At 43.7% G+C, this 21,915-nt stretch overlaps 1 protein-coding gene across 1 annotated transcript in view; it reads right to left on the bottom strand.

Moving 5' to 3' along the window:
- LOC115462754 (serine/arginine repetitive matrix protein 1-like) overlaps nt 1-20,340 on the bottom strand; it is a gene marked incomplete in the record, with an annotated part of 263,367 nt that extends 243,027 nt beyond the window's left edge. Inside the window, 4 exon segments of the mRNA XM_030192734.1 lie at nt 2,576-3,008; nt 5,369-5,562; nt 12,843-13,036; nt 20,310-20,340. Of these exon segments, the coding sequence (XP_030048594.1) occupies nt 2,576-2,900 (325 nt within the window).
- Between the last annotated feature and the right edge of the window lie 1,575 nt (nt 20,341-21,915).

The raw sequence follows: 21,915 nt of genomic DNA, 5'->3' as shown, positions 1-21,915 counted from the left end.
AAAGCAGTTGAGGACGTCCTAAATCAACTTTTGATTATACCGATTTGGATGACCCTGTGAGAAGGACACCCATCTTCCGATTTGTGTCGAAAGATGGGCGTCCTTCTCTTTCGAAAATAAGCCTACATGTGGCCTATCCAGTCTGCCCATCCATCCATGCCATCTACTCTTCCTTTAGAGATCCTAATGAAGTCACATTGGGAAACGCTGATCTACATTGACTCTTAAGACAATAAGAATTGTTTGCGCACGCTAACGCGCCTTGCTGCTGCAGTAACAATTTGAAAAATGCCTAAACGTCGTGGAAGGGCAGCTGCCCGAGTCTCCCAGACCCCTTCCCAAGTACCTGGACCTTTGGATCGGTTTGTGCAGCGGAGGACTGGCGTTGAACCCGGGGCCGATTCGAGGCGAGACGCTGGCGTTATGGAGGAATTTTCGGCGTCCCTCGAGCTTGAAACAACTCTCAGCCCCGAGCAGAGAGTTCCACCCCCACAGCCAATAGGAGCGAGTTCCCCGCTTCCTGGTTCGCTGACACCAGCCCCGAGTGGCGAGGGAGTTTTGGCGAAGGAGACCCAGCAACAGCTTTCGGTAGCAGAGGAAGGAGGGTTTTCACCTCCAGAGGAAGCTCGCGACTCAGAATGGGCAGGGGATCTACAAGCGGCTGGCGAAGTGAGACCTGAACAAGAATTTTTATTTCCTTTAGAGCTCATTACCAAGCCTCAGAAGGTAACTATGGATTCATTGTGGGATCTTATGTCCCGTTTGGGACAAATGTTTCTAGCAAATACAAATAAACAATCCTTAAAAATTAATTTGTTGGAGGAGAAGATTGAAAAACAGAAAGCCGAGGTTGAGAAAATTACCCCAAGACTGGAACAAATTGAACAATCAATAAAAAAATTGGAGGATACTCAATTTTTGCTCCTAAAAGACATATCCAGTCTAAGAATTAAATCGGAAAATTTAGAGAACTATGCCAGGAATTTAAATTTGCGTTTTGTTAATTTTCCATGTGTTCCGATGGTAAAACCTGGCGATATGTTGAAGAGATATTTGATGGAGAATTTATCTATACCAGAAACTAATTTACCACCGTTTTCAAAGGTTTTCTATCTTCCTCAAAAACCTTTAGATCAAAATGTACAACAAATAACGGACATTTCTGCTCTCCTGGAAACTTCGGATACTCAACAGGCCACACCAGCAACCTTGGTTGCCACAGTAGCCTTACTACCTGACAAGCAATGGCTCTTCCAGATGTTTTTTAGACATCGGGAGAAGCCATTTCTTGGTTTTCGCATTTCCTTGTTTCCGGATTTTTCTAGGGAGACCCAGAAAAGAAGGAAACAATTTCTTATAATGAAAATACCAGTTATTCAAGCAGGGGGTACCTTTTTCTTGAGGTACCCCTGCAAGTGTATTATTAAGCTTGAAAATGTAAAATATATTTTTACTGATCCACTTCAGCTCTCCAAACTAATCGCTTCTAAGTCAACAACTGAACCGAAATGAGATTATCGCCATAATCCTGTGCGTTTAGCTATTTCCTTATTGATTTCTTGATATTCATTCCTCTACTTTAAACCTTGGAATCTTTAATTGTAGGACTTGAGTGAAATATGTACTATCATTGGTATATTTTGATTTTCCTTTATTTCTATGTATTGAGGATTATGTATCACTTTCTTTCAAGATGTTATGCTTGAAAATATATTGTAAAAGTAAGAAAAAATAAATAAAAAAAAAAAAGAATTGTTTGCAGATGACATTTGATGTGGGTAAGTACAAAGTGATATATGTAAGAAAATTAATCCAAACTATAGATACAAAATGCTAAGTTCTATATTAGGAGTTTATCCAAGAACGGGATCTTGGAGTCACTGTGGACAGTAAACTGAAATCCTCCGCTCTGTGTGCAGAGATTCAAACAAATAGGGCTTTAGGAAACATTTGAATATGAATGGAAAATAAAACAAAGGATATTGTAAGGTCTGGATCTATGGTGTGACCTCGAGTGCTATGTGTCCTATTCATCCCATTTCCCCAAAGACACAGCACGACTACGTAGCAGAGATAGGAAAGGTCCAGAGAACGGCGACCAAAAGAGTGAAGGAGATGGGAAGGGAACTTAGGGAAGGGATTTTGGATTTAGCTCACACCTTTATATATTGTAGCTCAAGGCAAGTTACATTCAGGTACAGTAGCTATTTTCCTGTCCCCAGAGGTTTCACTGCAAGAAAAGCTTAACAGGTTTGGGCTCCTCAGCTTGGAAAAGAGACACCTGAAAGGTAATAAGGTAGGGTGGAAAATGTAAACAGGGAACAGTTGTTTACCTTTGCAAAAAATACTAATATGGAGAGACATGCCATAAAACTAATAAGCCCCTTACAACAATCCAATGTATTTTCAATTGCTTACAGTCTGAGCACATGGAACCTCAATCCCAAGGGATACAGCTACAATGGAAAGATTGTTCTCTTCCCTAGAAGTCTTAAGATCTGTGGGGGAGGGGGGGGGGGGCTCCACTGTGTTCCAGCAAAGAGAGCTGAGAGACAGGGACACTCGGGCTTCTCACCTGGTAACTGTCGCCGAGCACCGAACTGGGGCTTCCCTGCCTTCTTCCAGATCTCCTCGATCTTGTCGTAGTAGAGGAAGGAGGGGGCCTCCTGAGGTTTCTGCTTGATCTGGTAGAACATCTTTTTCAGTGTCTTCCATTTGTTCCGGCTCTGATCTATGCTGCGCGGGTAGTCCCACTTGGTCAGCTGGCTGCAGATGTCGTCCCAGTACTTCTTGTTCGGATGGCTACTGGAATTCATCAGTATCTCAACTCCAGGAGAGCAGTGAATGGCATCCAGCAAGAACCTGACCTCTCCACGGGTCCAGCGCCTGTTCCTTGTCATACTGGCAGGTCTTCAGGTTAACGACTGTAAAGTACACAAAATGGGTAAAAGGTGGATCCACTCGAAAAAAGCTGCTGGCTGTGCCTTTTCACTTTCAGATGTTAGGACCTAAGTATACACAAGACAATAAACGTGAGCAAATTAAAAAAAAAAATCGAGTGTGCTACTTCTCTTCCCTCCCCTGCCTTTGGTTCTAGGGAAGATCCAGATGATACCCTGGATTTGGGTAAAAAATGGATCCTCCCATTACCACCTTAACTGGCATTAGCTTCACTGCTAGCTCCCTAATTGCCAGTTAATTGTTTTGACTGTTCCCCCTATGTTTTTACTGTGTAATTCTGCTGCAGAGCCTCTTCCCAGGTTATCAGCAAGCTGTCTGTTTCTTAACTGATAGCAATGTAGCAACCTTCCCCCCCAGCATTCGCCAGACCTAACCTACTTGGTTCAGCGCCTTCTCCCTGTCAAGCAGCAGCCGCCCAGGATCTCAAAGACACATCAGGGGAGGGGGAGAGAGTGGTGACTCTGGACTGTGCAGCTTTTTCCCCACATCAGTTACTTTTGAAAAAACAACATTTGAGGCTCAAGTCTGTATTCTATTACATTTGGGGTTTATTAAGATAGTCTTACTATTTGTGTCAAAAGTAGAAACAAAGACTTGAGTGTGAGTACTTTTTTCTTCTCACTGTGCTGAGCCTAAGATTGTTAGAGGGTGGCTATAGGGTGGATCTGTATCCATAGGTGCCAACTCTGAGCAAAGTACTACTCTGAGGAGGGTGCATTCATTTGTGTTGAGCGTAGAACCCCAATTTTATTTTTATTAAAAGTTGGCTTCTACTGTATGTTTGTATCTATATGAGAACCTAAAGAGATGTTTCTTTGCACCCCCCTATAGTTGTTTTCAAAGTGAATGAGAGTGTTGCTTGTCCAGAACTGATAGACGTGGGATACGAGATGAGCACAATCGAGGAATCCCTTCAGGAAGATATTCAACACCCTACATAGGCATAATTTGGGGTGAGCATGGGGGAAGCAGGTGGTGCCCCTCAAATGTTGTGTTGCTAATGCTGACCTGGCCACCCTTCCTGCACTGTCAGTATATGACTTTCTTACCCTTTGCACACTTATGGCATCTGTCACCAACATATATAAGTTTTGCCAAACTCAGACCTGTTAGGGAACTTTTAACCATATGACTTTTCTAACAATACAAATTTTTAATTATCGCTCTAGCTGCAAAGCTACTGCTATGAATAGTAAAAAAAACATATGGCTCCCAGGCTAATGCTGTGGGTGGAAGTAGAAGAGGACTAAGAAGTGGAGGAGTGGCCTAGTGGTTAGGGTGGTGGACTTTGGTCCGGGGAAACTGGGGAACTGAGTTCGATTCCCACTTCAGGCACAGGCAGCTCTTTGTGACTCTGGGCAAGTCACTTAACCCTCCATTGCCCCAGGTACAAATAAGTACCTGTATATAATACTGTATGTAAGCCACATTGAGCCTGCCATGAGTGGGAAAGCACGGAGTACAAATGTAACTAAAAAAAAACTAGGATCAGGCTTTTACCCACAACCCTGCAGTGACCCTTTCCTAATAATCCTGGTCACCGCCCCCCCCCCCCCCAAGTTTCCTAATATTCTGTTTCCTTCTTTACGACAGAAATGCCCTAGGAAGGAAGCTCTTCTCTGCCTTTCTCAACCTCTTGTTGCTGCTGGGGAAGGGGCTGAGAATGGGGCCCAAACCCTACCAACATCCCAGGAGAGGTCACAGGCAGAAGCCAACCAAAACTATTTTTTACAATTTCAGCCTGAAATTGAATCTGTGGGCAAAGTCTACCCGAAGAAGGGCTACCTTCGAAAGCTAATCAAATAATGTACAGTTAGTCCAATAAGAAAGGTATCATCTTATTTTCTTTTCTATGTTTTATTTTCTTTTATTCTATTTCTATTGATTGCCTTTAGAAGTGGACAAACACGGCTACCACATCTCTCTACTTCATCAGAAGACAAACCAGTAGCCCTTTGTTATCCGTTGGAGCATTCAGGGCGGATAACGAAGGGCTACTGGTTTGTCTCCTGATGAAGCAATCGTGAAACGGAGGCTCTCTGTAGAGCAAACCATTGTATGCTAGCCACATGAAAGATAAGTGCCCTTTCTAAAACTACTTCTGTTATATTGAAGTAGAGTAAAAGCAATACAATTGCTTTAAAAGTGATTGCACAACTGGAGGTTTTTCTGACTAATGAAGAAGCTCGCCCTGCAGACATAAGGTGTAAATTACATATTGAAAGCCGAGCATCTGAAGTCTTTTCCTCCGATAAATCACTACAATTAGAAAATTAATACATGGTGGACATAATACTTGTTACTCAAAGATTTTGAAGTATATTCATCAAGTACCATACAACAGTGGAAGTACTTTTATTTTATAGCAACAACCAATAAATCCATAAAGAGAGAATGTCCAGCTTACCTGAGGCAGCAACTTCTGGGACCAGTTTTCTTCTCTAACTGGGGAATTCCTCCTCTGACTTGGCTAGACCCTAGCTGGAAAAGATTAGTCACAGACCAGAAATAGGGTGGAGGCTGAACAGTGGTGCTTGTTGTTGCTTGTTGTTGCTTGTTGCTTCTTCTGCAAAAGCTCAGATCATTGTTTTTAAACTCCACCTAGGAAGAGAGAGCTGAAAACATGAGCCCTTCTTTGCTTTTTTGCTTTTTTTTTTTTTAATTGTTATAGTTTATAGAAAAAGAAACAGGGGTAAGGCAAGAGAGAAACGGTGAAACTGAATGCAGCCCCCCCCCCCCCCCACCCCTCAGTTAGTTAGATTAAATGTTTGTGTAAAAAGCCAGGTTTTCAAAGCTACTTTCAACTTTTTAAAGATAGCTCAGAACAAATACTAAGGGAAAAGGAATTCCAATAGAAAGGGGCCATGAAAAAGAGAGCGTGATAGCATGGTACCATAGTAGATGACGGCAGTAAAGACCTGTACGGTCCATCCAGTCGAATCATGGCGGGGAGACAGAGGAAGAGAGGGCACCAACATTCCAAGTCACTCCGAGATGCACAAAGGTGTGTGAAGGAAACCGCGAAGGGAGATCCTGCACCAAGACATGCCTGGCCAAAGTGCATCTTGAAGGACGGCGTGACAAAGCAGCCAAATGTATGTCATCATAGATAAGCAGAGCAACAGGTCCGTCACAAGATCAGAGTGCTTCGACTTGTTCGACATCCACCAAAACTACTCCTCATACCGCATCAAAACTTGTGCAAGTGCCGTACAGGTGGCAGGGTAAACAGCAAGCGGTTATGTGATAGAAGCTATGGAAGGCGGCACCGTGCCACGGTCACCCACACAAGTCGAATGTGACCAGATACCAGACAAAAAGGATGAGATTCTCACACTAGAGGTTGCCTGGAATCACTCCCACCTGAACTCACACCCTTGAACTCAAACACTGAAATCTTGCTGGGCAGAGATGCACCAGAACCCCTAGACATCCATGAATCATGCAAGGGCGCATGCAGTGCTCCCTATGCACACCCACTCATCTTGGGTTGGACAACAGTAGGTGATGTCTGCCTCAAGCAACCAAGAAAATCAAGTGTCAATGTACTTTCCACCAATGTCCTAGAAAGCAGGCACTGTTCCTTGTTCGAGTCATGTACCAACCATCCAACCACCAAAGACGCTCCCGCCCACAAGGAACAGAGCATTGTCCCAACACTGTACAAAACAGTCTCTTCAGAAGACTTAGGAGAACACCTGGGAAGCTCAGTGTTCCAGACCACCAAAGATTAAGATAAATCTGTCTTCTCAATGGAAGATAAAGAGTTCCTGAATATAACGAAGAAAGAGTTCAGTAAAGATGAGTCATTCCATTCAGTAGACCATGCTAGAGATCTGAAGGACCTAGACTTGGGAGTGGGCACACCCTCACTTCAACGCAGCCTTGGCCTAAGCTGGGACCTGAAATATGACACCTTCACCTTTCGGGTCTCCACCCAAGAGCAACAATGCACCCGACGAAGCATCTTGTCTACAGTGAATGGCACGTATGACCCACCGCCAAGATTTTGCTCCTTGGACCACCCGAAGAAGCACAAGCACAGAGAGCCAGCATCCACCCATGAAGATCAGAGACTCAAAGACTCTCTCTCTCCTTTGTGTTGTCTAGTGTTGTTGTTATCTGTCTCTCGTTTCAGCTCCTGTGTGATGAAGAAGATGACCCTACAGCCAGTGGACAGCCTGAATGCAAATAATGGACTTTGCATGCTATTACTTTGATAAATTGTGATAATAATGACAGTGGTATCTACCTATACCAGGCGGGGAGTGTGCTGTCCGCTGACAGCCTTGCACTAGTTTATAGTGTGACCCTAAAATGTGTTTAATGCTTTTACTCTTAATCTCACTGTTAAGGATTTTTACAGCTGCAGTTCTCACCGCAAAGATATGTGAGCAATGCATTGTGTGTAATGTAGTTCACAAGTAATGCAGCCACACCTGCCAGTCTGTATAAGAACTGTTACTATTGGTTTGTGCTGCTGCCTGGACCTCTTCTCTTTCTCAGCCAAGCTTGGGTCCTTTGTCTACCTGCTATTATTTCCTGGTCACCCTTACTATCTCTGTCCTGATGTCACACTGGTCAAGAATCTGTCACACTGGTCAGGAAAAGTGAGCCCTTGGGCCACTACCGATAACCGGCAACGGCAGGATAACCACCCAAACAAGCAGCAAGGCGGACCACAGACAGACGGGCACAGGCCGGACTGGAGCAGCTGGACTGGAACAGAAGTAATAAGCTGAAGCAGGAGAATAGTCCACGAATCAAGCAGAGTCTTACTGGCAGGCGGCAAAGCAGAAGGGAAACCAGGAACCAAACAGAGTCTGTAGGCTGGCAGCAATCAGTAGTAAACCAGGAATCCAGCAGGGACTTGGGCAGGCAGCGAACAGTAGAATAAACCAGAACACAAGCAGGGTCTTGGGCAGGCAGCAAGTAGAAGAATAAACCAGGAAACAAGCAGAGTCTTGGGTAGACAGCAAGCAGTAGAATAAATCAGGAAACAAGCAGGGTCTAGCTGAAACTGAAAGTAGCAAGGTTAGCACTGCAACAAACTCTCGCAGATGAAAACTCTTCTGAGGACCTCTGTTGCAAAGGCAAACTCAGAAGTTTCCAGGTGGTTAATAAAGCCCATCAGCAGCTGACGTTCAGCTGCAGGAATCACAAGGCAGCTACGGGTGAGGCTAGCTGCCAAACTTCAAACCAAGTCTGGAGGGCTAAAATATCTGGACCGGACCGGAATGATTTCTGGAACATGGGAAACAGCAACCAGACAGTCCATCACAGCCACCAGGTCTGACCACCAGGTGGCGAAATGAATGAGAGCATGAACCATGGGCACAATCGTGACACCTGAAAGGTCAGCCAGGTATGACCTTTCCCTCCAATCAAGGGCTGTCCTCTAGGACTACCCTTGCCACTTGTTGGCAGGCTGTGTCCCCATTGGTCTCTTTACCCCCTCCTCCCTGGGCCTGTGTGAACCCTTCTCGGCCTCTCTCTCTCCATGAGGCATTCTCCATCTTGCTTCAGACAGCACTTGTCCTGCTAAACTCCCTGGAACCAACTTGGTTTTTTACCTTGAATATATCTTCCTAATGAGATATTGCACTTTCCAGTCACCCAGCTCTGAGCTACTTCTACCTGTTCAACTATTTTCCCACCTCAGCAATAAAGCTGCCTTTCTTCAGATTTCTACCTCCAACCATTGATACAGATCTCAGAATTACGGAGTCTCTGTGCCCTGGGGCAACACTTCTGAACATCTGACTGTGAGTAAATTATCTATATGTATTCAATAAAGGAAACTTCAGAAGATAAAGAGACTTCAGGTGTGTGCTGGTGTGCCAAGGTCAAGATATTGAGACTTTACAGTTAACAATTCTTAAGAGACTTGACACAGACCTTTTGACAGTTTCAGCCCTGAAAATGGCAAGGACAAATCAGGAGCTAATATGCATATTTCATACCACATTCATATCGTATTAGTGCGTGTCCTGTATATATCTTGGTTGGGGAGGGGAAGCGATTGTATAGTGGAACTTTGCTAGTAAAATGTTGCAATAATGCTATTAGATTGTTGGTTAAATAATGATTTGATAATGAATGTGACGGCGGGTGCAGATTGTTATCTGCCGTCATCTACTATGTTACTTTGAGCTCTCTCATGCTGCTCTTCCCCAGTTGAATTTAAAGACAGGCTGATGTGAGCTTCTGCAGCAGAAGCAACAGGCACTACCTTTACAACCCCTGACCTCTTCCTTTTGTAATGTGTATTTCGCAAGAAACCCAACCTTGCACTTTTATTTTATATTTCAAAATCTTTGAGTAACAAGTTGTTATGATTATGGCCTGGACCCCTCTCAAACTTACTTTATTTCTGGTGGTCAGCTTCTTTGCTGGCTTCTGTCTGTGTTCCCAGAGTTAGCTCTGTCTCTGTGTGCTGGCTGCTTCCAGCATGGCTCTGATTGCTCCACTGTGCTGCACCTGTGGGGGATAAGCTGCTCTGTGCTTCAGTGTGCTTCCTACCTGTGTCCCGAAGTTGTGACATCATCAGTCAGGGCCTTGATAAGGAAGTGGTGTTTTCCCATTCAGTGCCTTTGCAAACCCTTAGGTCCAGGTTAGTGTTTGGTGCTGTTGCACTGCTGCCGTGTTTTGGTTTTTGCCTTGCTTCATAGTATTTGTACCTAGTTTATGTTCCTTGTTGTTTGTTTCCTAAGTCCTTCCTAGTTTTTAGCCCTGTTGGTTTCCTTTCCTGTCAGAGTACCCTGTGCCCTTGTGCAGTTGCACTTCTTCCTTGCTTTGTCTGGGTGCCTGTGGGCACATCTGTATCCTGGTTCCCTGTTTCCTTGGGTTTCTGCCCCACCCTGGTTAGTCTAGCTTGTCTTAGGTCCATCTCCCTGTATTGTATCTGTACTCCCTTGGTTCGTGGCTGGCTGTCTTCTGGTATCCTGTTTCCTACCCTGAACCCTGTGTTGGTCTAGCGTGTTTAGTGTCCCTTCTAGTGTGTGTTCCTGGTGTTCCAACCTGCTAGTCTCGGTACCTGGGTTTCCTCTAAGCTCTGTCAGCTGCCTGCAGGTAGGGGCTCAACCCTTGCTGAACGGCAGCTATGTGCAGGTGAAGACTAGCTTCTGTCCGGTGTACTCCAGTCCAGTGGGTTCCAGTCTAGTGTGTTCCAGTCCCGGGTGTTCCAGTCCGGTATATGCTAGTCCAGTGTGTTCCAGTCTGGAGTATTCCAGTCCAGGGTGTTCCAGTCCAGTGTGTTCCAGTCCAGTGTGTGTTTGAACCTGAGAACCTGACACAAGTATTATATCCACTATGTATTAATTTTCCAATTGTAGTGATTTATCGGATTGCTTCATTAGGAGACCAATAGAAATAGAATATGTTTAAAATTCGGGGTTTATCCTAGTCTCCTCTGCACTAGTCAACTCTGATGGACCAGTCAGTTTATAGAGAAGTGCAGAACAAGGCTGCAATTACTTAAGACCTCTTTAGACTCCTCCTTATATATAGTGTTTCCTAACATCTAATCCTATTTCACTATTGGGAAGTTACTAACCAAGAAGTTACATGTCCTAATCTGGTTGTTTAATGTTGTATGGGAGTTTTCTTGTCATAGACATCTGATGCCATTGTCAAAGCAGTAAAAGGAAGAATAGAGGACGGTTTCTAGTTCTGAAGATATCGTTTATTTTTATACTTACACAAATAGACAACAGGTATCATCAAAGCATGCATTATCTGGTACAGGGAATCGACTAGCGTGACCTCCTGCTTCAAGGTGTCTTGCATGAATGTGTTCTCCCTAGCTAAAGCTGTCAGCATTTTTATATTCTCTTGATCCCATTGATTAACATGGGCTCCCTTAGACCTCAATATTAACTTGTTTACAAGATACAAGATGGTACATCTAACCACAAAATGTTCCGGAAAAGGGCTTGGCCAAATGTTCCTGTTACTTCTCCGTCCCCTGCAGGTGTTGTTTTTCTCATTCTATTCTTGGTCAGTTTCGTTTCTTGATTTGCTAACTCTCCTTGTGAGAAATAGAAACTTAACTTTGTGATAAAAACATATTTTCTATTTCACTCAGTACTTGACCTGAATTCTCCAACAGGTTCCTAGGCCCCAGCCATTAAGCTGGGCCCTCTCTGGTTAGATTCAAGTTGTACTATATTCCTATAAATAAAATAAAACATAGAAAAGAAAATAAGATGATACCTTTTTATTGGACTAACTAAATACAGTTTTTGATTAGCTTTCGAAGGTAACCCTTATTCATCAGATCAGAAATAAGCAAATTTTGATAAGTAACAGCATATATAAGTGAAATATCAAAGTATTTCAGTGACAGCCTGCAAGGATGAGGGAGTGGTGGGCGTGGTGAGAAACAGAGAGGGCTGAGAGGATGAGGGACAGGGAGATAAGCATGGGGATCATAGGTTGACAAAGAAGGGAACTTTCATGGTTTATAATGGGCTAGAAAACCCAGATCTTTGTTAAGTCCTGTCTGGTGGGTGTCAAAATATTTAATCATTTTGACTTTCCATTGCCCCTGGTACAAAATAAGTACCTGAATATACTATGTAAACCGCTTTGAATGTAGTTGCAAAAACCACAGAAAGGCGATATATCAAGTCCCATTTCCCTTTCCCTTCAAAGGTCTTGTGTTCCTGTATTGTTTTAAAGTTTTCTTTAAGTATTCTCACCATAAAATCATTAGTACAGTGTTCTGGGTAGCATGTAGAATGTGCCCACAGAAGGCTGGGTTGATGGTCCAAACCATACCAATGTCATCCAGTGTGAAAAATGTGACAAAGGGTGCTATACTGGAGAAACAAGCCAGATACTGAAGAAGACATTTAATTTACATAGACATCATATGAAAAATGCCAACGCTAACCAGGATGTTACCAATGGGGGACAGCACTTTGCAAAACCAGAACACCGAACCAATGATTTATGGTAAGAATACTTAAAGGAAACTTTAAAACAATACAGGAACGCAAGACCTTTGAAGTCAAAATGATTAAATATTTTGATACCCACCAGAGATCTCGTTTTTTTAGCCCATTATAAACCATGAAACTCCACTGCTTTGTCACCCTTTGATCACCATGCATATCTCCCTGTCCCTCATCCTCCCTGTTTCTCACCTAACCCACCCCTCCCTTATCCTTTCAGACTGTCACTGAAATACTTTGATGTTTCACTTATATATGCTGTTACTTATCAAAATGTGCTTATTTCTGATCTATCGAAGAAGGGCTACCTTCGAAAGCTAATCAAAAAATGTAATGTTAGTCCAATAAAAAAGGTATCATCTTATTTTCTTTTCTATGTTTTATTTTATTCTATTTCTATTGATTGCCTTTAGAAGTGGACAAACACGGCTACCACATCTCTCTACTTCATCAGAAGACAAACCAGTAGCCCTTCGTTATCCATTGGAGCATTCAGGGCGGATAACGAAGGGCTACTGGTTTGTCTCCTGATGAAGCAATCGTGAAACGGAGGCTCTCTGTAGAGCAAACCATTGTATGCTAGCCACATGAAAGATAAGTGCCCTTTCTAAAACTACTTCTGTTATATTGAAGTAGAGTAAAAGCAATCCATTGCTTTAAAAGTGATTGCACAACTGGAGGTTTTTCTGACTAATGAAGAAGCTCGCCCTGCAGACATAAGGTTTAAATCACATATTGCAAGCCGAGCATCTGAAGTCTTTTCCTCCGATAAATCACTACAATTAGAAAATTAATACATGGTGGACATAATACTTGTTACTCAAAGATTTTGAAGTATATTCATCAAGTACCATACAACAGTGGAAGTACTTTTATTTTATAGCAACAACCAATAAATCCATAAAGAGAGAATGTCCAGCTTACCTGAGGCAGCAACTTCTGGGACCAGTTTTCTTCTCTAACTGGGGAATTCCTCCTCTGACTTGGCTAGACCCTAGCTGGAAAAGATTAGTCACAGACCAGAAATAGGGTGGAGGCTGAACAGTGGTGCTTGTTGTTGCTTGTTGTTGCTTGTTGCTTCTTCTGCAAAAGCTCAGATCATTGTTTTTAAACTCCACCTAGGAAGAGAGAGCTGAAAACATGAGTCCTTCTTTGCTTTTTTGCTTTTTTTTTTTTAATTGTTATAGTTTATAGAAAAAGAAACAGGGGTAAGGCAAGAGAGAAACGGTGAAACTGAATGCAGCCCCCCCCCCCCCACCCCTCAGTTAGTTAGATTAAATGTTTGTGTAAAAAGCCAGGTTTTCAAAGCTACTTTCAACTTTTTAAAGATAGCTCAGAACAAATACTAAGGGAAAAGGAATTCCAATAGAAAGGGGCCATGAAAAAGAGAGCGTGATAGCATGGTACCATAGTAGATGACGGCAGTAAAGACCTGTACGGTCCATCCAGTCGAATCATGGCGGGGAAACAGAGGAAGAGAGGGCACCAACATTCCAAGTCACTCCGAGATGCACAAAGGTGTGTGAAGGAAACCGCGAAGGGAGATCCTGCACCAAGACATGCCTGGCCAAAGTGCATCTTGAAGGACGGCGTGACAAAGCAGCCAAATGTATGTCATCATAGATAAGCAGAGCAACAGGTCCGTCACAAGATCAGAGTGCTTCGACTTGTTCGACATCCACCAAAACTACTCCTCATACCGCATCAAAACTTGTGCAAGTGCCGTACAGGTGGCAGGGTAAACAGCAAGCGGTTATGTGATAGAAGCTATGGAAGGCGGCACCGTGCCACGGTCACCCACACAAGTCAAATGTGACCAGATACCAGACAAAAAGGATGAGATTCTCACACTAGAGGTTGCCTGGAATCACTCCCACCTGAACTCACACCCTTGAACTCAAACACTGAAATCTTGCTGGGCAGAGATGCACCAGAACCCCTAGACATCCATGAATCATGCAAGGGCGCATGCAGTGCTCCCTATGCACACCCACTCATCTTGGGTTGGACAACAGTAGGTGATGTCTGCCTCAAGCAACCAAGAAAATCAAGTGTCAATGTACTTTCCACCAATGTCCTAGAAAGCAGGCACTGTTCCTTGTTCGAGTCATGTACCAACCATCCAACCACCAAAGACGCTCCCGCCCACAAGGAACAGAGCATTGTCCCAACACTGTACAAAACAGTCTCTTCAGAAGACTTAGGAGAACACCTGGGAAGCTCAGTGTTCCAGACCACCAAAGATTAAGATAAATCTGTCTTCTCAATGGAAGATAAAGAGTTCCTGAATATAACGAAGAAAGAGTTCAGTAAAGATGAGTCATTCCATTCAGTAGACCATGCTAGAGATCTGAAGGACCTAGACTTGGGAGTGGGCACACCCTCACTTCAACGCAGCCTTGGCCTAAGCTGGGACCTGAAATATGACACCTTCACCTTTCGGGTCTCCACCCAAGAGCAACAATGCACCCGACGAAGCATCTTGTCTACAGTGAATGGCACGTATGACCCACCGCCAAGATTTTGCTCCTTGGACCACCCGAAGAAGCACAAGCACAGAGAGCCAGCATCCACCCATGAAGATCAGAGACTCAAAGACTCTCTCTCTCCTTTGTGTTGTCTAGTGTTGTTGTTATCTGTCTCTCGTTTCAGCTCCTGTGTGATGAAGAAGATGACCCTACAGCCAGTGGACAGCCTGAATGCAAATAATGGACTTTGCATGCTATTACTTTGATAAATTGTGATAATAATGACAGTGGTATCTACCTATACCAGGCGGGGAGTGTGCTGTCCGCTGACAGCCTTGCACTAGTTTATAGTGTGACCCTAAAATGTGTTTAATGCTTTTACTCTTAATCTCACTGTTAAGGATTTTTACAGCTGCAGTCTCACCGCAAAGATATGTGAGCAATGCATTGTGTGTAATGTAGTTCACAAGTAATGCAGCCACACCTGCCAGTCTGTATAAGAACTGTTACTATTGGTTTGTGCTGCTGCCTGGACCTCTTCTCTTTCTCAGCCAAGCTTGGGTCCTTTGTCTACCTGCTATTATTTCCTGGTCACCCCTTACTATCTCTGTCCTGATGTCACACTGGTCAAGAATCTGTCACACTGGTCAGGAAAAGTGAGCCCTTGGGCCACTACCGATAACCGGCAACGGCAGGATAACCACCCAAACAAGCAGCAAGGCGGACCACAGACAGACGGGCACAGGCCGGACTGGAGCAGCTGGACTGGAACAGAAGTAATAAGCTGAAGCAGGAGAATAGTCCACGAATCAAGCAGAGTCTTACTGGCAGGCGGCAAAGCAGAAGGGAAACCAGGAACCAAACAGAGTCTGTAGGCTGGCAGCAATCAGTAGTAAACCAGGAATCCAGCAGGGACTTGGGCAGGCAGCGAACAGTAGAATAAACCAGAACACAGCAGGGTCTTGGGCAGGCAGCAAGTAGAAGAATAAACCAGGAAACAAGCAGAGTCCTTGGGTAGACAGCAAGCAGTAGAATAAATCAGGAAACAAGCAGGGTCTAGCTGAAACTGAAAGTAGCAAGGTTAGCACTGCAACAAACTCTCGCAGATGAAAACTCTTCTGAGGACCTCTGTTGCAAAGGCAAACTCAGAAGTTTCCAGGTGGTTAATAAAGCCCATCAGCAGCTGACGTTCAGCTGCAGGAATCACAAGGCAGCTACGGGTGAGGCTAGCTGCCAAACTTCAAACCAAGTCTGGAGGGCTAAAATATCTGGACCGGACCGGAATGATTTCTGGAACATGGGAAACAGCAACCAGACAGTCCATCACAGCCACCAGGTCTGACCACCAGGTGGCGAAATGAATGAGAGCATGAACCATGGGCACAATCGTGACACCTGAAAGGTCAGCCAGGTATGACCTTTCCCTCCAATCAAGGGCTGTCCTCTAGGACTACCCTTGCCACTTGTTGGCAGGCTGTGTCCCCATTGGTCTCTTTACCCCCTCCTCCCTGGGCCTGTGTGAACCCTTCTCGGCCTCTCTCTCTCCATGAGGCATTCTCCATCTTGCTTCAGACAGCACTTGTCCTGCTAAACTCCCTGGAACCAACTTGGTTTTTACCTGAATATATCTTCCTAATGAGATATTGCACTTTCCAGTCACCCAGCTCTGAGCCTACTTCTACCTGTTCAACTATTTTCCCACCTCAGCAATAAAGCTGCCTTTCTTCAGATTTCTACCTCCAACCATTGATACAGATCTCAGAATTACGGAGTCTCTGTGCCCTGGGGCAACACTTCTGAACATCTGACTGTGAGTAAATTATCTATATGTATTCAATAAAGGAAACTTCAGAAGATAAAGAGACTCAGGTGTGTGCTGGTGTGCCAAGGTCAAGATATTGAGACTTTACAGTTAACAATTCTTAAGAGACTTGACACAGACCTTTTGACAGTTTCAGCCCTGAAAATGGCAAGGACAAATCAGGAGCTAATATGCATATTTCATACCACATTCATATCGTATTAGTGCGTGTCCTGTATATATCTTGGTTGGGGAGGGGAAGCGATTGTATAGTGGAACTTTGCTAGTAAAATGTTGCAATAATGCTATTAGATTGTTGGTTAAATAATGATTTGATAATGAATGTGACGGCGGGTGCAGATTGTTATCTGCCGTCATCTACTATGTTACTTTGAGCTCTCTCATGCTGCTCTTCCCCAGTTGAATTTAAAGACAGGCTGATGTGAGCTTCTGCAGCAGAAGCAACAGGCACTACCTTTACAACCCCTGACCTCTTCCTTTTGTAATGTGTATTTCGCAAGAAACCCAACCTTGCACTTTTATTTTATATTTCAAAATCTTTGAGTAACAAGTTGTTATGATTATGGCCTGGACCCCTCTCAAACTTACTTTATTTCTGGTGGTCAGCTTCTTTGCTGGCTTCTGTCTGTGTTCCCAGAGTTAGCTCTGTCTCTGTGTGCTGGCTGCTTCAGCATGGCTCTGATTGCTCCACTGTGCTGCACCTGTGGGGGATAAGCTGCTCTGTGCTTCAGTGTGCTTCCTACCTGTGTCCCGAGTTGTGACATCATCAGTCAGGGCCTTGATAAGGAAGTGGTGTTTTCCCATTCAGTGCCTTTGCAACCCTTAGGTCCCAGGTTAGTGTTTGGTGCTGTTGCACTGCTGCCGTGTTTGGTTTTTTGCCTTGCTTCATAGTATTTGTACCTAGTTTATGTTCCTTGTTGTTTGTTTCCTAAGTCCTTCCTAGTTTTTAGCCCTGTTGGTTTCCTTTCCTGTCAGAGTACCCTGTGCCCTTGTGCAGTTGCACTTCTTCCTTGCTTTGTCTGGGTGCCTGTGGGCACATCTGTATCCTGGTTCCCTGTTTCCTTGGGTTTCTGCCCCACCCTGGTTAGTCTAGCTTGTCTTAGGTCCATCTCCTGTATTGTATCTGTACTCCCTTGGTTCGTGGCTGGCTGTCTTCTGGTATCCTGTTTCCTACCCTGAACCCTGTGTTGGTCTAGCGTGTTTAGTGTCCCTTCTAGTGTGTGTTCCTGGTGTTCCAACCTGCTAGTCTCGGTACCTGGGTTTCCTCTAAGCTCTGTCAGCTGCCTGCAGGTAGGGGCTCAACCCTTGCTGAACGGCAGCTATGTGCAGGTGAAGACTAGCTTCTGTCCGGTGTACTCCAGTCCAGTGGGTTCCAGTCTAGTGTGTTCCAGTCCCGGGTGTTCCAGTCCGGTATATGCTAGTCCAGTGTGTTCCAGTCTGGAGTATTCCAGTCCAGGGTGTTCCAGTCCAGTGTGTTTCCAGTCCAGTGTGTGTTTGAACCTGAGAACCTGACACAAGTATTATATCCACTATGTATTAATTTTCCAATTGTAGTGATTTATCGGATTGCTTCATTAGGAGACCAATAGAAATAGAATATGTTTAAAATTCGGGGTTTATCCTAGTCTCCTCTGCACTAGTCAACTCTGATGGACCAGTCAGTTTATAGAGAAGTGCAGAACAAGGCTGCAATTACTTAAGACCTCTTTAGACTCCTCCTTATATATAGTGTTTCCTAACATCTAATCCTATTTCACTATTGGGAAGTTACTAACCAAGAAGTTACATGTCCTAATCTGGTTGTTTAATGTTGTATGGGAGTTTTCTTGTCATAGACATCTGATGCCATTGTCAAAGCAGTAAAAGGAAGAATAGAGGACGGTTTCTAGTTCTGAAGATATCGTTATTTTTATACTTACACAAATAGACAACAGGTATCATCAAAGCATGCATTATCTGGTACAGGGAATCGACTAGCGTGACCTCCTGCTTCAAGGTGTCTTGCATGAATGTGTTCTCCCTAGCTAAAGCTGTCAGCATTTTTATATTCTCTTGATCCCATTGATTAACATGGGCTCCCTTAGACCTCAATATTAACTTGTTTACAAGATACAAGATGGTACATCTAACCACAAAATGTTCCGGAAAGGGCTTGGCCAAATGTTCCTGTTACTTCTCCGTCCCCTGCAGGTGTTGTTTTTCTCATTCTATTCTTGGTCAGTTTCGTTTCTTGATTTGCTAACTCTCCTTGTGAGAAATAGAAACTTAACTTTGTGATAAAAACATATTTTCTATTTCACTCAGTACTTGACCTGAATTCTCCAACAGGTTCCTAGGCCCCAGCCATTAAGCTGGGCCCTCTCTGGTTAGATTCAAGTTGTACTATATTCCTATAAATAAAATAAAACATAGAAAAGAAAATAAGATGATACCTTTTTTATTGGACTAACTAAATACAGTTTTTGATTAGCTTTCGAAGGTAACCCTTATTCATCAGATCAGAAATAAGCAAATTTTGATAAGTAACAGCATATATAAGTGAAATATCAAAGTATTTCAGTGACAGCCTGCAAGGATGAGGGAGTGGTGGGCGTGGTGAGAAACAGAGAGGGCTGAGAGGATGAGGGACAGGGAGATAAGCATGGGGATCATAGGTTGACAAAGAAGGGAACTTTCATGGTTTATAATGGGCTAGAAAACCCAGATCTTTGTTAAGTCCTGTCTGGTGGGTGTCAAAATATTTAATCATTTTGACTTTCCATTGCCCCTGGTACAAAATAAGTACCTGAATATACTATGTAAACCGCTTTGAATGTAGTTGCAAAAACCACAGAAAGGCGATATATCAAGTCCCATTTCCCTTTCCCTTCAAAGGTCTTGTGTTCCTGTATTGTTTTAAAGTTTTCTTTAAGTATTCTCACCATAAAATCATTAGTACAGTGTTCTGGGTAGCATGTAGAATGTGCCCACAGAAGGCTGGGTTGATGGTCCAAACCATACCAATGTCATCCAGTGTGAAAAATGTGACAAAGGGTGCTATACTGGAGAAACAAGCCAGATACTGAAGAAGACATTTAATTTACATAGACATCATATGAAAAATGCCAACGCTAACCAGGATGTTACCAATGGGGGACAGCACTTTGCAAAACCAGAAACACCGAACCAATGATTTATGGTAAGAATACTTAAAGGAAACTTTAAAACATACAGGAACGCAAGACCTTTGAAGTCAAAATGATTAAATATTTTGATACCCACCAGAGATCTCGTTTTTTTAGCCCATTATAAACCATGAAACTCCACTGCTTTGTCACCCTTTGATCACCATGCATATCTCCCTGTCCCTCATCCTCCCTGTTTCTCACCTAACCCACCCCTCCCTTATCCTTTCAGACTGTCACTGAAATACTTTGATGTTTCACTTATATATGCTGTTACTTATCAAAATGTGCTTATTTCTGATCTATCGAAGAAGGGCTACCTTCGAAAGCTAATCAAAAAATGTAATGTTAGTCCAATAAAAAAGGTATCATCTTATTTTCTTTTCTATGTTTTATTTTATTCTATTTCTATTGATTGCCTTTAGAAGTGGACAAACACGGCTACCACATCTCTCTACTTCATCAGAAGACAAACCAGTAGCCCTTCGTTATCCATTGGAGCATTCAGGGCGGATAACGAAGGGCTACTGGTTTGTCTCCTGATGAAGCAATCGTGAAACGGAGGCTCTCTGTAGAGCAAACCATTGTATGCTAGCCACATGAAAGATAAGTGCCCTTTCTAAAACTACTTCTGTTATATTGAAGTAGAGTAAAAGCAATCCAATTGCTTTAAAAGTGATTGCACAACTGGAGGTTTTTCTGACTAATGAAGAAGCTCGCCCTGCAGACATAAGGTTTAAATCACATATTGCAAGCCGAGCATCTGAAGTCTTTTCCTCCGATAAATCACTACAATTAGAAAATTAATACATGGTGGACATAATACTTGTTACTCAAAGATTTTGAAGTATATTCATCAAGTACCATACAACAGTGGAAGTACTTTTATTTTATAGCAACAACCAATAAATCCATAAAGAGAGAATGTCCAGCTTACCTGAGGCAGCAACTTCTGGGACCAGTTTTCTTCTCTAACTGGGGAATTCCTCCTCTGACTTGGCTAGACCCTAGCTGGAAAAGATAGTCACAGACCAGAAATAGGGTGGAGGCTGAACAGTGGTGCTTGTTGTTGCTTGTTGTTGCTTGTTGCTTCTTCTGCAAAAGCTCAGATCATTGTTTTTAAACTCCACCTAGGAAGAGAGAGCTGAAAACATGAGTCCTTCTTTGCTTTTTTGCTTTTTTTTTTTTTAATTGTTATAGTTTATAGAAAAAGAAACAGGGGTAAGGCAAGAGAGAAACGGTGAAACTGAATGCAGCCCCCCCCCCCCCACCCCTCAGTTAGTTAGATTAAATGTTTGTGTAAAAAGCCAGGTTTTCAAAGCTACTTTCAACTTTTTAAAGATAGCTCAGAACAAATACTAAGGGAAAAGGAATTCCAATAGAAAGGGGCCATGAAAAAGAGAGCGTGATAGCATGGTACCATAGTAGATGACGGCAGTAAAGACCTGTACGGTCCATCCAGTCGAATCATGGCGGGGAAACAGAGGAAGAGAGGGCACCAACATTCCAAGTCACTCCGAGATGCACAAAGGTGTGTGAAGGAAACCGCGAAGGGAGATCCTGCACCAAGACATGCCTGGCCAAAGTGCATCTTGAAGGACGGCGTGACAAAGCAGCCAAATGTATGTCATCATAGATAAGCAGAGCAACAGGTCCGTCACAAGATCAGAGTGCTTCGACTTGTTCGACATCCACCAAAACTACTCCTCATACCGCATCAAAACTTGTGCAAGTGCCGTACAGGTGGCAGGGTAAACAGCAAGCGGTTATGTGATAGAAGCTATGGAAGGCGGCACCGTGCCACGGTCACCCACACAAGTCGAATGTGACCAGATACCAGACAAAAAGGATGAGATTCTCACACTAGAGGTTGCCTGGAATCACTCCCACCTGAACTCACACCCTTGAACTCAAACACTGAAATCTTGCTGGGCAGAGATGCACCAGAAACCCTAGACATCCATGAATCATGCAAGGGCGCATGCAGTGCTCCCTATGCACACCCACTCATCTTGGGTTGGACAACAGTAGGTGATGTCTGCCTCAAGCAACCAAGAAAATCAAGTGTCAATGTACTTTCCACCAATGTCCTAGAAAGCAGGCACTGTTCCTTGTTCGAGTCATGTACCAACCATCCAACCACCAAAGACGCTCCCCGCCCACAAGGAACAGAGCATTGTCCCAACACTGTACAAAACAGTCTCTTCAGAAGACTTAGGAGAACACCTGGGAAGCTCAGTGTTCCAGACCACCAAAGATTAAGATAAATCTGTCTTCTCAATGGAAGATAAAGAGTTCCTGAATATAACGAAGAAAGAGTTCAGTAAAGATGAGTCATTCCATTCAGTAGACCATGCTAGAGATCTGAAGGACCTAGACTTGGGAGTGGGCACACCCTCACTTCAACGCAGCCTTGGCCTAAGCTGGGACCTGAAATATGACACCTTCACCTTTCGGGTCTCCACCCAAGAGCAACAATGCACCCGACGAAGCATCTTGTCTACAGTGAATGGCACGTATGACCCACCGCCAAGATTTTGCTC

Source organism: Microcaecilia unicolor, chromosome 2, assembly GCF_901765095.1.
Source record: "Microcaecilia unicolor chromosome 2, aMicUni1.1, whole genome shotgun sequence".
Taxonomy (NCBI): domain Eukaryota; kingdom Metazoa; phylum Chordata; class Amphibia; order Gymnophiona; family Siphonopidae; genus Microcaecilia; species Microcaecilia unicolor.
This window is presented reverse-complemented; position numbering and strand designations above follow the sequence as displayed.